Source organism: Salvelinus sp. IW2-2015, linkage group LG18, assembly GCF_002910315.2.
Source record: "Salvelinus sp. IW2-2015 linkage group LG18, ASM291031v2, whole genome shotgun sequence".
NCBI classification, from domain to species: Eukaryota; Metazoa; Chordata; class Actinopteri; order Salmoniformes; family Salmonidae; genus Salvelinus; species Salvelinus sp. IW2-2015.
The window spans coordinates 32,100,435-32,113,595 of record NC_036858.1 but is presented as its reverse complement, the minus strand read 5'-3'; the positions used below and the strand labels follow the sequence as shown (position 1 = coordinate 32,113,595).

Here is a 13,161-nt window from a genome sequence, read left to right as displayed (position 1 = left end):
AGGAACCTTATTAGCCGATGAAGCACTGGCGATCTCGTGTAAAAGAGACCAAAATGTCCTGTCTTGTTGTCTTTGTTCTCACCAGCCGTCTGTCTTATTTTTTTTTTCTGTCTTTCTCTCATTCTCTTCCTCTCTCTCCTCATGCTGCCGATTCGTGACGGGCTGTCTCATCATCAGGCTGCGATCAGTCAAACCTGGGTCTACGCAGTTGCGTTATCATTCTTTTTCTCTCCCGACTACCTCCCCCATCACCCCCCCTCCGATCATTTATTACTGTTGTCATTTTCATTACTGCTCTGCTTGTTGTTTCTGAATAAGAAGTCTCTCCATCCTCCTGTCTTGTCCTGGCAAACTGCTCCTAGATGTCCCGCTGTAGATCATCCTGTCTGTAGCGCTGCTATGGGGGGTTGAGGTTGGGGGGGAAATAATGTGTTTCTCTAGGTGTGCCTAGCGGTTCAAACTTTACTTTTCTAGTGTCAAGTCCCCCACCTCTCTATATATCCCCTTTTTTGAGTTACTGTAGGCTTGTTATGCGCTGCTGCACAAGTGCTGTAGTAGAGATCACTAAGGTGTTTTATGGCCGTGTCTTTGCCCAGTTGAGCTGCGTCTCTGCATGGCAATGAGGCGCTGACTGGCTTCTTTTCTCTGTGCTTTTATTTATTTATTTTTCTCCTCAGACTCTCCAGTTGAGAATATACCGTACAGATAATTGGTTCATTTTTGACATGGCAAGCAATGGAGCAGGAGCTACAGTCTGGGTCTCATTCTGTGTAAATGTCTCACAGTAACTCCCTTTCTCACTGATTCTCTATCCTCTCTTCAAGCAGGTGTGATTTAATGTTAGTGGCTATAGCCTATCCCTTGGTGAGGATTTGGATCTGAAACAACCGGACAGAGCTCTGTGCCGGCTTCAGTTAACATCCAGTAAATTTACAATATGTCAGTTATAAGCTGCAGGTAGGCCCCCCCCCGAACAGAACAGCAAGCCTGATCAGGGTGGCGCTCGGCTGGTGGGCTTACAGGGTGTCGGTGCAGGTCCAAGCCACTCGCAGTGGGCTCGCTGGAGGCTCTAATGAACCTGTGGTGAATATTAATGCACAATATTGATGTATTCCAAATTCTTGTCCAATCTGGACCTGCTCTCGCTTACTAACACAAACGCACTACACATACACACGCAGGAGTCACAGAATCTGGATCCGCACTCTTAATTGGTTTGGAAGTTCTCCAGCTCGGGTTTGGGGGATCATTTGCTCCGAGAGAATGTTCAGAAGCACAGAGAAAACCGGTGGTTTGTTTTTCCAATTTGAAATAGGGAAATCTTCTGTTGTTCACTCAAATTGACAGGTGTATTGCACATATAGTGTGAGGTCCCTACTGTACCAAGCACAATTTGTAGGCTAAGTCTTACTTAAAGGATAGTCACCACAGCTACTCAGGACCACGGGCTGTTCCTGTGGTACCTCTGAAATCAGAGACATCTTTTTATATTAGAGAATCCCTTAAATCCTGATTTATAACAATACATCAGATAATGTTAGCGCTGAAGCTACAGAGAATTTGATCAATTGTTGCCTGTCATGGCCCTTCCGTAATCTACCTGTCACTCACCTAACTGTATAATAACTGAAGCGATTCGCTAGCCCTCTAAAAAAAATACAATTGGCATGTCACCTGCCCAGGTGTTTTCCTAAAGTTATCGGTCGTTTTTCCCTTAACATATTGCATGGGTGAGTAGGAGAGGGAGTAACTACATATTAGGGGGACTCGGCACAGACTCAGACCCAGAGTCATTTGAGTTCACACTGTGTTACTTCATAATGTGCTATCGATCTGTTTATATAGGACACGTCCTGCCCCTGTGTGTTTTTTGTTCTCTAACCACACTGCTGAGCTGAGCGGAGAACAAAAGCAGCAGCCTCCGTCTGTGCTGCTGTGTCAGCTAGCGGAGAGGATGAAGGAGGAGACATGCTTTAACTTTAATCAATGAGGAAATCACTCATGTGTACTTCAGAGGAGGCCGGTGGGAGGAGCCATAAAAGGACGGCGTCATTGTGATGGCCGGAATGGAATAAAATCGAACCGAGTCAAACGTGTGGTCCCCATGCGTTTGGTCTGTTTTGATACCGTTCCATTTATTCCATTACAATGAGCCCGTCCTCCTATAACTCCTCCCACCAGCCGCCTCTGGTGTACTTACTCAAACAGAGAGTCCAGCAGCTAGTGCACCGCTACATTGGCTATGGTTATCCCTGTGTGAATGATGCGTGATGCTGCTCTCTAACATTATTCTCCCCTCACCATTCTCGTTCTGCAGCTCCGTAAAGTGGAGAGGGACAAGAAGACAATGGACCAGGAGATAGTGGAGCTCACCAACAAACTCCTGGACGCCAAGAACACCATTGACAAGCTGGAGGAGTTGAACGTGGGTGTTATCTCACGGTCCCTCTTTGAGTTATCGCATGCCAGATATTAAGTTGTGTATAATGTAGGACCACGGTGTGTGGTAAGATTAAGACATTAAGCAGATCAACCACACCGTTCTGCGAATAAAGTGTGTCGGAGTGTTGTGTGAGAAATGGCCTTGTTGATTCTTCTCCCTGACAGGAGCGCTATCGGCAAGATTGCAATTTGGCCGTGCAGCTNTTGAAGTGCAATAAGTCCCATTTCAGAAACCACAAGTTTGCAGATGTAAGTATAGCTCTGATCGTTTAGTGGAAATGATTGAGGCTTGTATATAAAACGTATTCCACTTGTCACAGTGGCATTGTTGGAGCTTGAATGTGTTTTTCACTCCGTAGTGACACTCTTGGATGTGGGAGAGGGAGAAATGGGGAGAGAGCGGTCACCTGGGTGATTTAAAAAAAAAGGCTGCTGAGCTCTTTACATGTGTTGTCTGACCCTGGCGTCAGAGAGGACTAGGCAAAGAGAAAAACAAAGAGAATCAAAATTGGATAAAAAAGCTGAGGTTTGCCTGCCCACTTTATCACAGCTTGTGTGTTTGAGTGCTGTACATCATAGTATTGATTGCCCATGTGTGTACAATACAGTGCATTCGGAAAGTATTCAGACATCTTGACTTTTTCCACATTTTGTTACGTTACAGCCTTATTCTAAAATTGATTAAATAGATTTTTTCTCTCATCATTCTACACACAATACCCCATAATAGCAAAGCAACATTTTTGCAAATTTGTTCAAAATAAACATTGACATAATTATTCAGACCCTTTACTCAGTACTTTGTTGACGCACCTTTGGCAGTGATTACCGCCTCAAGTCTTCTTGGGTATGACGCTACAAATCAAGTTTCAAATCAAATCAAGTTTATTTTATATAGCCCTTCGTACATCAGCTAATATCTCGAAGTGCTGTACAGAAACCCAGCCTAAAACCCCAAACAGCAAGCAATGCAGGTGTAGAAGCACGGCGGCTAGGAAAAACTCCCTAGAAAGGCCAAAACCTAGGAAGAAACCTAGAAAGGAACCAGGCTATGGGGGGTGGCCAGTCCTCTTCTGGCTGTGCCGGGTGGAGATTATAACAGAACATGGCCAAGATGTTCAAATGTTTATAAATGACCAGCATGGTCAAATAATAATCAGGAGTAAATGTCAGTTGGCTTTTCATAGCCGATCATTAAGAGTATCTCTACCGCTCCTGCGGTCTCTAGAGAGTTGAAAATAGCAGGTCTGGGACAGGTAGCACGTCCGGTGGACAGGTCAGGGTTCCATAGCCGCAGGCAGAACAGTTGAAACTGGAACAGCAGCAAGGCCAGGTGGACTGGGGACAGCAAGGGATCATCATGCCCGGTAGTCCTGACGCATGGTCCTAGGGCTCAGGCCTCCGAGAGAAGAAAGAAAGAGAGAAGGAGAGAATTAGAGAGAGCATACTTAAATTCACACAGGACACCGGATAAACAGGAGTACTCCAGATATAACCAACTGACCCCAGCCCCCCGACACATAAACTACTGCAGCATAAATACTGGAGGCTGAGACAGGAGGGGTCAGGAGACACGTTGTGCCCCATCCGATGATACCCCCGGACAGGGCCAAACAGGAAGGATATAACGCCCACCCACTTTGCAAAGCACCAGCCCCCACACCACTAGAGGATATTTCAACACCAACTTACCATCCTGAGACAAGGCTGAATATAGCCCACAAAGATCTCCACCACAGCACAAACCAAGGGGGCGCCAACCCAGACAGGAAACACGTCAGTAACTCAACCCACTCAAGTGACGCACCCTCCTAGGGACGGCATGAAAGAGCACCAGTAAGCCAGTGACTCAGCCACTGTAATAGGGTTAGAGGCAGAGAATTCCAGTGAGAGAGGGGAACCGGCCAGGCAGAGAGACAGCAAGGGCGGTTCGTTGCTCCAGAGCCTTTCCGTTCACCAGACTACACTCAATCATATGACCTACTGAAGATAAGTCTTCAGTAAAGACTTGAAGGTTGAGACCGAGTCTGCGTCTCTCACATGGGTAGGCAGACGTATTCCATAAAAATTGAGATCTATAGGAGAAAGCCCTGCCTCCAGCTGTGCTTAGAAAATTCTAGGGACAATTAGGAGGCCTGCGTCTTGTGACCGTAGCGCACGTGTAGGTATGTACGGCAGGACCAACTCGGAAAGTGATAGGTAGGAGCAAGGCCCATGTAACGCTTTATAGGTTAACAGTAAAACCTTGAAATCAGCCCTTGCCTTAACAGGAAGCCAGTGTAGGGAAGCTAGCACTGGAGTAATATGATCAATTTTCTTGTTCTAGTCAGGATTCTAAGCAGCCGTATTTAGCACTAACTGAAGTTTTATTTAGTGCTTTATCCGGGTAGCCGAAAAGTAGAGCATTGCAGTAGTCTAACCTAGAAGTAAAAATGCATGGATTAAATTTTCTGCATCATTTTGGACAGAAAATTTCTGATTTTGCAATGTTACGTAGATGGAAAAAAACTGTCCTTGAAACAGTCTTGATATGTTCGTCAAAAGAAGATCAGGGTCAAGAGTAACGCCGAGGTCCTTTACAGTTTTATTTGAGACGACTTTACAACCATCAAGATGAATTGTCAGATTTAACAGAAGATCTCTTTGTTTCTTGGACCTAGAACAAGCATCTCTGTTTTGTCGAGTTTAAAAGTAGAACGTTTCAGCCATCCACTTCCTTATGTCGAAACACAGGCTTCTAGCGAGGCAATTTTGGGGCTTCACCATGTTTCATTGAAATGTACAGTTGTGTGTCATCCGCATAGCAGTGAAAGTTAACAGTATGTTTTCGAATGACATCCCCAAGAGGTAAAATATATAGTGAAAACAACAGTGGTCCTAAAACGGAACCTTGAGGAACACCGAAATGTACAGTTGATTTGTCAGAGGACAAACCATTCACAGAGACAAACTGATATCTTTCCGACAGATAAGATCTAAACCAGGCCAGAACTTGTCCGTGTAGACCAATTTGGGTTTCCAGTCTCTCCAAAAGAATGTGGTGATCGATGGTATCAAAGGCAGCACTAAGGTCTAGTAGCACGAGGACAGATGCAGAGCCTCGGTCTGACGCCATTAAAAGGTAATTTACCACCTTCACAAGTGCAGTCTCAGGTTGGCACACCTCTATTTGTGTAGTTTTTCCCATATTTCTCTGCAGATCCTCTTAAGCTCTGTCAGGTTGGATGGGGAGTGTCACTGAACAGCTATTTTCAGGTCTCTCCAGAGAAGTTCGATCGGGTTCAAGTCCGGGCTTTGGCTGGGCCACTCAAGGACATTCAGAGACTTGTCCCAAAGCCACTCCTGTGTTGTCTTGGCTGTGTGCTTAGGGTCGTTGTCCTGTTGGAAGGTGAACCTTTTCCCCAATCTGAGGTCCTGAGCACTCTAGAGCAGGTTTTCATCAAGGATCTCTCTAATTTGCTCCGTTAATCTTGGGCTATCGAATTGCGCAAAGGTCTAAGGCACTGAATCTCAGTGCTAGTGGCGTCACTATAGACCCTGATTTGATTCCAGGCTGTATCACAACTGGCCGTGATTGGGAGTCCCATAGGGCGGCGCACAATTGGCCCAGCATCGTTAGGGTTTGGCCGGGGTAGGCCGTCATTGTAAATAAGAATTTGTTCTTAACTGACTTGCGTAGTTAAATAAAGGTTAAATAAAAAATAACTTATCTTTCCCTCGATCCTGACTAGTGTCTCAGTCCATGCTGCTGAAAAACATCCCCACAGCATGATGCTGCCCCCACCATGCTTCACCGTAGGGATGGTGCCAGGTTTCCTCAAGATGTGACGCTTGGCATTCAGGCCAAAGAGTTCAATCTTGGTTTCATCAGACCAGTGAATTCTCATGGTCTGAGAGACCTTTAGGTGCCTTTTGGCAAACTCCAAGCGGGCTGTCCTGTGCCTTTTACTGAGGCGTGGCTTCCGTCTGGCCACTCTACCATAAAGGCCTGATTGGTGGAGTGCTGCAGAGATGGTTGTCCTTTTGGAAGGTTCTCCCATCTCCACAGAGGAACTCGAGAGCTCAGTCAGTGACCATCGGGTTCTTGGTCACCACCCTGACCAAGGCCCTTCTCCCCTGATTGCTCAGTTTGGCCGGGCGGCCAGCTCTAGGAAGAGTTGGTTGTTCCAGACTTCTTCCATTTAAGAATGATGGAGGCCACTGTGTTCTTGGGGACATTTAAGGCTGCAGATCTGTTTCTCGACACAATCCTGTCTCGGAGCTCAACGGACAATTCCTTCGACCTCATGGCATGGTTTTTGCTCTGACATGGACTGTCAACTGTGGGACCTTTATATAGACAGGTGTGTGCCTTTCCAAATCATGTCCAATGAATTGAATTTACCAAAGGTGGACTCCAAGTTGTAGAAACATCTCAAGGATGCTCAATGGAAACAGGATGCACCTGAGCTCAATTTCAAGTCTCATAGCAAAGGGTATGAATACTTAGGTAAATAAGGTATTTTTCTTTATACATTTTTGCACATTTATCCTCGTTTTTAAACTGATTTTGCTTTGTCTTTATGTGGTATTTTGTTTAGATTGAGGTAAAAATGTATTCTATCCATTTTAGAATAAGGCTGTAACGTAACAAAATGTGGGAAAAGGGGAAGGATTCTGAATACTTTCTGAGACTTTCTTAGTCTGGAACTGCTATTGATAGCAATGATGTCAGCAAAACTCGAAGCACCCCTGTCTCTGTTCCCACCTCTGGGTGAGATTTTCTGGGTGAGATCAAGAGCTACTGAGTGCAGAGCCTGCTGGGTAATCAATACATCAGCAAACAAAGGACTTGAAGTCAGTATGATTAAAAGAAATCCATCGAAACCAAAGTGTTGTGCTATGACTAAGTCTCTTCAATTTAAATGTTTTTCTCGAGTGTAAAATCCATTTGATTATTATTTCTCCCCTAATTTCACTCCCTAAGACTCGATTAAAGAAAATGTTTTCGCTACGTGCCAATTGTTTTGAACAATGCCATTACGAAGTTCAACATGGATTATGAAGGACGAGGCTCCTCTGGGCATCACGTCCATGACCAACAAATGTTTCAAGTTTTACTGAGTATGTTTACATGCACACTAATATTTCAATATTAAATATATAATGGCAGTAGGCAGACTATGGAATAGTCATGTAAACACCTTACTCTGCTTAATCGGCGTAAGGTCAAAATCGAGGTAAGCATACGCTGATTAAAACACCTGGTTTTCTCAGCAATCTTTCAAATTATTAGGAGATGTACACACCTTAATCAGTGTTCCAGCTGTGTATTTGATCAGAGTATGTGCTAGCACCAGCCGAGTGAGCCTCCCTCCTTTGGTGAATTCGGAAACAACTGAAAAGTATGTGTAGTAGAAGTAGTAATCACATACAAACTTCATATGTGACCGACCGGCTCGATTCGGTCTTATGTAGCAACATTTGAAATGGTATTTTTTACATAAAAATAGACAGCATCATACACTGTAGTTGAGAAACAATGGGAAAGTAATTTTGCTTTGAAAGTTGATCAACTAGTAACCCCACTTTTGAGAAAATGGCCCTTGAATGTTTTGGTACACCTACTGGAGAGCTCTTATTTGTCTACACCCATTCAGCATCGTTCACACCATCTTAAACCCATCTCATTAAGGATTCACATTGTGAGGCCATGTGGTAAATACACGCTATATCACATAAAATATTTGTCACATGCATAGGATACAGAAGGTGTAAATGGTACAGTGAACTGATTACTTGCATAGTAGCAATATCAAAAACAAAGTGTCCAGATAAAAATATTTTATCATTATTAGATCACGCTTACCTGACACACTTGTCTAAATTGATGGGTCATGTGAAGGAAATTCTATAACCACCCCCCAGCTACATCTAGCTAAGTATGGGTCACAATTGTCTAGACATGTACACATATTCATGAAATACAATAGATGGCTGTAATCACCCCCAGACATACCTGGCTAATTTGATGGGTCATGCAGTAATCTGGCCGAAGTGGAGTCTTTTGTTTAGACATGTCGCGAGCTGGCTAAAAAATGAACCGGCATAATCCCAACTCATATTATTACCAATACAAACATTGTCATAGCTGTAGTATGAATCTGCAGGTAGCTAAAGCTAACAAACTGGGTTCAATGTTAGCTACTAGCAATGCAAATGGTTTTCTGATTCGAATAATATTACTACATATTACTACATACATACAAGTTAACATTTGCTAACTAACTAACAGCACGCTTTAACTTTCTGACAAAATTAGAAACTTATACCTGAAAATGTAGCTAGACTCTTACCCATATACAGTTGAAGTAGGAAGTTTACATACACTTAGGTTGGAGTCACGAAAACTCGTTTTTCAACCACTCCATAAATTTCTTGTTATCAAACTATAGTTTTTGCAAGTTGGTTAGGACATCTACTTTGTGCATGACACGTAATTTTTCCAACAATTGTTTACAGAGAGATTATTTCACTTATAATTCACTGTATCACAATTCCAGTGGGTCAGAAGTTTACATACACTAAGTTGACTGCCTTTAAACAGCTTGGAAAATTCCAGAAAATTGTCATGGCTTTGTCATGGAGTCAATTGGGGGTGTCCTGTGGATGTATTTCAAGGCCTACCTTCAAACTCAGTGCCTCTTTGCTTGACATCATGGGAAAATCAAAAGAAATCAGCCAAGACCTCAGAAAATAAATTGTAGACCTCCACAAGTCTGGTTCATCCTTGGGAGCAATTTCCAAATGCCTGAAGGTACCACATTCATCTGTACAAACAATAGTACGCAAGTATAAACGCCATGGGACCATGCAGCCGTCATACCGCTCAGGAAGGAGACGCGTTCTGTCTCCTAGAGATGAACGTACTTTGGTGCGAAAAATGCAAATCAATCCCAGAACAACAGCAAAGGACCTTGTGAAGATGCTGGAGGAAACAGGTAGAAAAGTATCTATATCCACAGTAAAACGAGTTCTATATCGACATAACCTGAAAGGCCACTCAGCAAGGAAGAAGCCACTGCTCCAAAACCGCCATAAAAAAGCCAGACTACGGTTTGCAACTGCACATGGGGACAAAGATTGTACTTTTTCGAGACATGTCCTTTGGTCTGATGAAACAAAAATAGAACTGTTTGGCCATAATGACCATTGTTATGTTTGGAGAAAAAAGGGGGAGGCTTGCAAGCCGAAGAACACCATCCCAACCGTGAAGCACGGGGGTAGCAGCATCATGTTGCGGGGGTGCTTTGCTGCAGGAGGGACTGGTGGACTTCACAAACTAGATAGCATCATAAGGAATGAAAATGATTTGGATATATTCAAGCAACATCTCAAAACATCAGTCAGGAAGTTAAAGCTTGGTCGCAAATGGGTCTTCCAAATGGACAATGACCCCAGGCATACTTCCAAAGTTGTGGCAAAATGGCTTAAGGACAACAAAGTCAAGGTATTGGAGTGGCCAACACAAAGCCCTGACCTCAATCCCATAGAAAATGTGTGGGCAGAACTGAGAAAGTGTGTGCGAGCACGGAGGCCTACAAACCTGACTCAGTTACACCAGCTCTGTCAGGAGGAATGGGCCAAAATTCACCCAACTTATCGTGGGAAGCTTGTGGAAGGCTACCCGAAACGTTTGACTCAAGTTAAACAAATTAAAGACAATGCTTCCAAATACTAATGGAGTGTATGTAAAATTCTGACCCACTGGGAATGTGATGAAAGAAATAAAAGCTGAAATAAATCATTCTCTCTACTATTATTTAGACATTTCACATTCTTAAAATAAAGTGGTGATCCTAACTGACCTATGACATGGACTTTCTACTAGGATTAAATGTCAGGAATTTTGAAAAACTGTTTAAATATGTTTGGCTAAGGTGTATGTTATCTTCCGACTTCAACTGTACATGGATGAACGCTTCACGGCATACTGGAACCATTTAACTTTGTAGCTACATCTTGTTTGTCACTTCGGTTTACACTGACCGTGGAATGTGCAGAAGGCCCATTACTTTTTCCACCTGATCTGTCGATAGTGGCGGCTAAATTCAGGGCAACAATGTTGAGAAAAGTAACAAAACTTTTGTTGTTCTCGATGGATAATGTTAGATCTTTCAAAAATGGCGCGGTGGAAAGGACTGTCAACACATACTGAACAGCTCACGTTATAGACAGAAGCACGCTACATGACAGACCAATTGTTCTTCTTGCAAAGCATGTAAACGTTTTTATCGAGCTATTATATTAATCTTACTATCCACAAAAATAGCATTAGTGTACATTTAACCGTACTCAATGTCAGATGCACAAATACAGTGAAATACTGTAGTGAAAGCAGTAGACATGTATAGGTAAGGTGACTAGGCATCAGGATATATGATAAACAGAGTAGCAACAGTGTATATGATGATTGTATGTGAGTGGTTGTGCGTAGAGTCAGTGTAAATATGTGTGTGTGAGCAAATGATGGCGTGAGTGTTTGTGTGTGTTATAGTGTCAGTGTGTGAGTGTTTAGGGCCCTGTGAGTGTGCAAAGAGACGGTGCGAAAATAAAATTGTTTGTGTAGCCATTTAGTTATCTATTTAGCTGTCTTATAGCTTGGGGATACAAGCTGTTCAGGAGCCTGTTGGTGTCAGACTTGATGCACCGGTACTGCTTGCTGTGCGGATGCAGAGAGAACAGTCTGTGGCTTGGGTTGCTGGAGTCTTTAGCTGTTCCGTGCCTTCCTTTCACACCGCCTGGTATAGATGTCCTGGATGGCAGGGAGCTCGGACCCAGTGATGTACTGGGCTGTCCGCACCACCCTCTATAGCGCCATGCTATCGATGGCAGTGCTATTGACATACCAAGCAGTCATGCAGCCTGTCAAGGTGCTCTGTGGTACAGCTGTATAACGTTTTGGGGCCCATGCAAAACCTTTTCGATCTCCTGAGGGGAAAGAGGCACTGTCGCACCTTCACGACTGTGCATGTGGACCATCTTAAGTCCTTAGTGATTTGGACACCGAGGAACTTGAAGAAACTGGGATGATTGAGTTTGTGTGCCATAACCAGCCTCTCAAAGCACTTCATGATTACAGATGTGAGTGCTACAGGGTGGTACTCATTGTGGCATGAAGCCTTATAGCATTTGTCTGGTAGAGAGGCATCATTGGGCAGCTTGGTCTTCCTTTGTAATCCGTAATGGACTGTAGCCCCTGCCACATGCAGCAGGCATTGGAGCCTGTGTAGTATGATTTTACCTCCTATATTGTCCTTTTGTTTGTTTTAATGACTCTGCGGAGGTCATATGTGGACTTCTTGTTCCTGTCCTCATCCGTAGCCTCAGGGTTGTCTGCGATATCCCTGTGTGCAGTAGCCCTGTCCTTTAGCGCCAACCTCCATGTTAATCCAGGCTTTTGATTGGGGAAGCAGCGAACCTTCACTGTGGGGACAACGCCGCCGATTCGTTTTCTAATGAGGCCGATGACAGGTGGTTAGCTCGTCAATGTTATATCGGCGGAGTCTCGAAACATATTCCAATCAGCGCTAGGAAAGCAGTCCTGTAGCAAAGTCTCTGATTCTGGTGACCATTTCTCACGTGAGCGAGTCACTGGTGCTTCCTGTTTGAGCTTCTGATGTACACAGGAAGCAGGAGTACAGAGTTATGATCTGATTTGCCGAATGACGGCCGAGAGAGGGCCTTGTATGCTTGCTTGTGGGTAGTATAACTTCTCACGAGTCACCAACCCTGATCCGGTAGCACCCCCCACCCCACTGAGTAGCATAGCTAGCATAGCGTCACAAGTAACTTGTAGCATCTAAATATCATTAAATCACAAGTCTAAGACACCAGATGAAAGATACAGGTCTTGTGAATAAAGCCACCATTTCAGATTTTTTAAATGTTTTACAGGGAAGACACAATATGTAAATCTATTAGCTAACCACGTTAGCAAAGGACACGATATTTTTACTTCCAACAGCTTTTTCCTGCGTCAGTAGCTATCACTAATTCGACTAAATAAAAATATATATAGCCACTAACCAAGAAACAACTTCATAAGATGACAGTCTGATAACATATTTATGGTATAGCATAGTTTTTTTTGGGAAAAATGTGCATTTTTCAGGTATAAATCAGTTCTACATTGCAGCTGCAATCTGAAATAGTGCTGACCCAGCCAGAACAATTACAGAGACCAACGTCATATAACGAATTACTCATCTTAAAACATTTCAGAAAAATACACAGCGTACAGATATTGAAAGCCCAACATCTGGTGAATCCAAACAATATTTCAGATTTATGAAATGTTTTATAACGAAAACAAAATGTAGCGCTAAATTAGCATAGCTATACCAGGCAGATTCGGCTAGGCGCCCACGGCCAGTTCACATGCACAACAGATATGATATAACATCGTAAATTGGGTCTTACTATGGCTGATCTTTCATCAGAATGTTGATCAAAGTGTCCTTTGTCAAGATGAGTCGTTGGTTCCGTTCAGAATTGTTCCTTTCCCACTCCATTTAGCACAGGTACCGGTCGAGTGGCACGGATCTCTCAAACGTAAATAAATTCAGACAACGGAACACCACAAAACTCCCGAAAAAATTCAAATAATCTGATTTAACTATATTGAAAAAACATACATTACGATGATCTGGTCACATGTATCAAACAAACTTCGAGACG

The 13,161-nt window shown here is 43.5% G+C and overlaps 1 protein-coding gene across 3 annotated transcripts in view; it reads left to right on the top strand.

The window, feature by feature from the left end:
- Nucleotides 1–13,161, top strand: part of LOC111978368 (tight junction-associated protein 1) — a 145,325-nt gene that overhangs the window by 116,439 nt on the left and 15,725 nt on the right. For all 3 annotated transcript variants that reach the window (XM_024008389.2, XM_024008388.2, XM_070448428.1), the window contains 2 exons: nucleotides 2,318–2,425; nucleotides 2,608–2,691. In XM_024008389.2, the coding sequence (XP_023864157.1) occupies nucleotides 2,318–2,425; nucleotides 2,608–2,691 (192 nt within the window). The remainder of the gene's footprint in view (nucleotides 1–2,317; nucleotides 2,426–2,607; nucleotides 2,692–13,161) is intronic.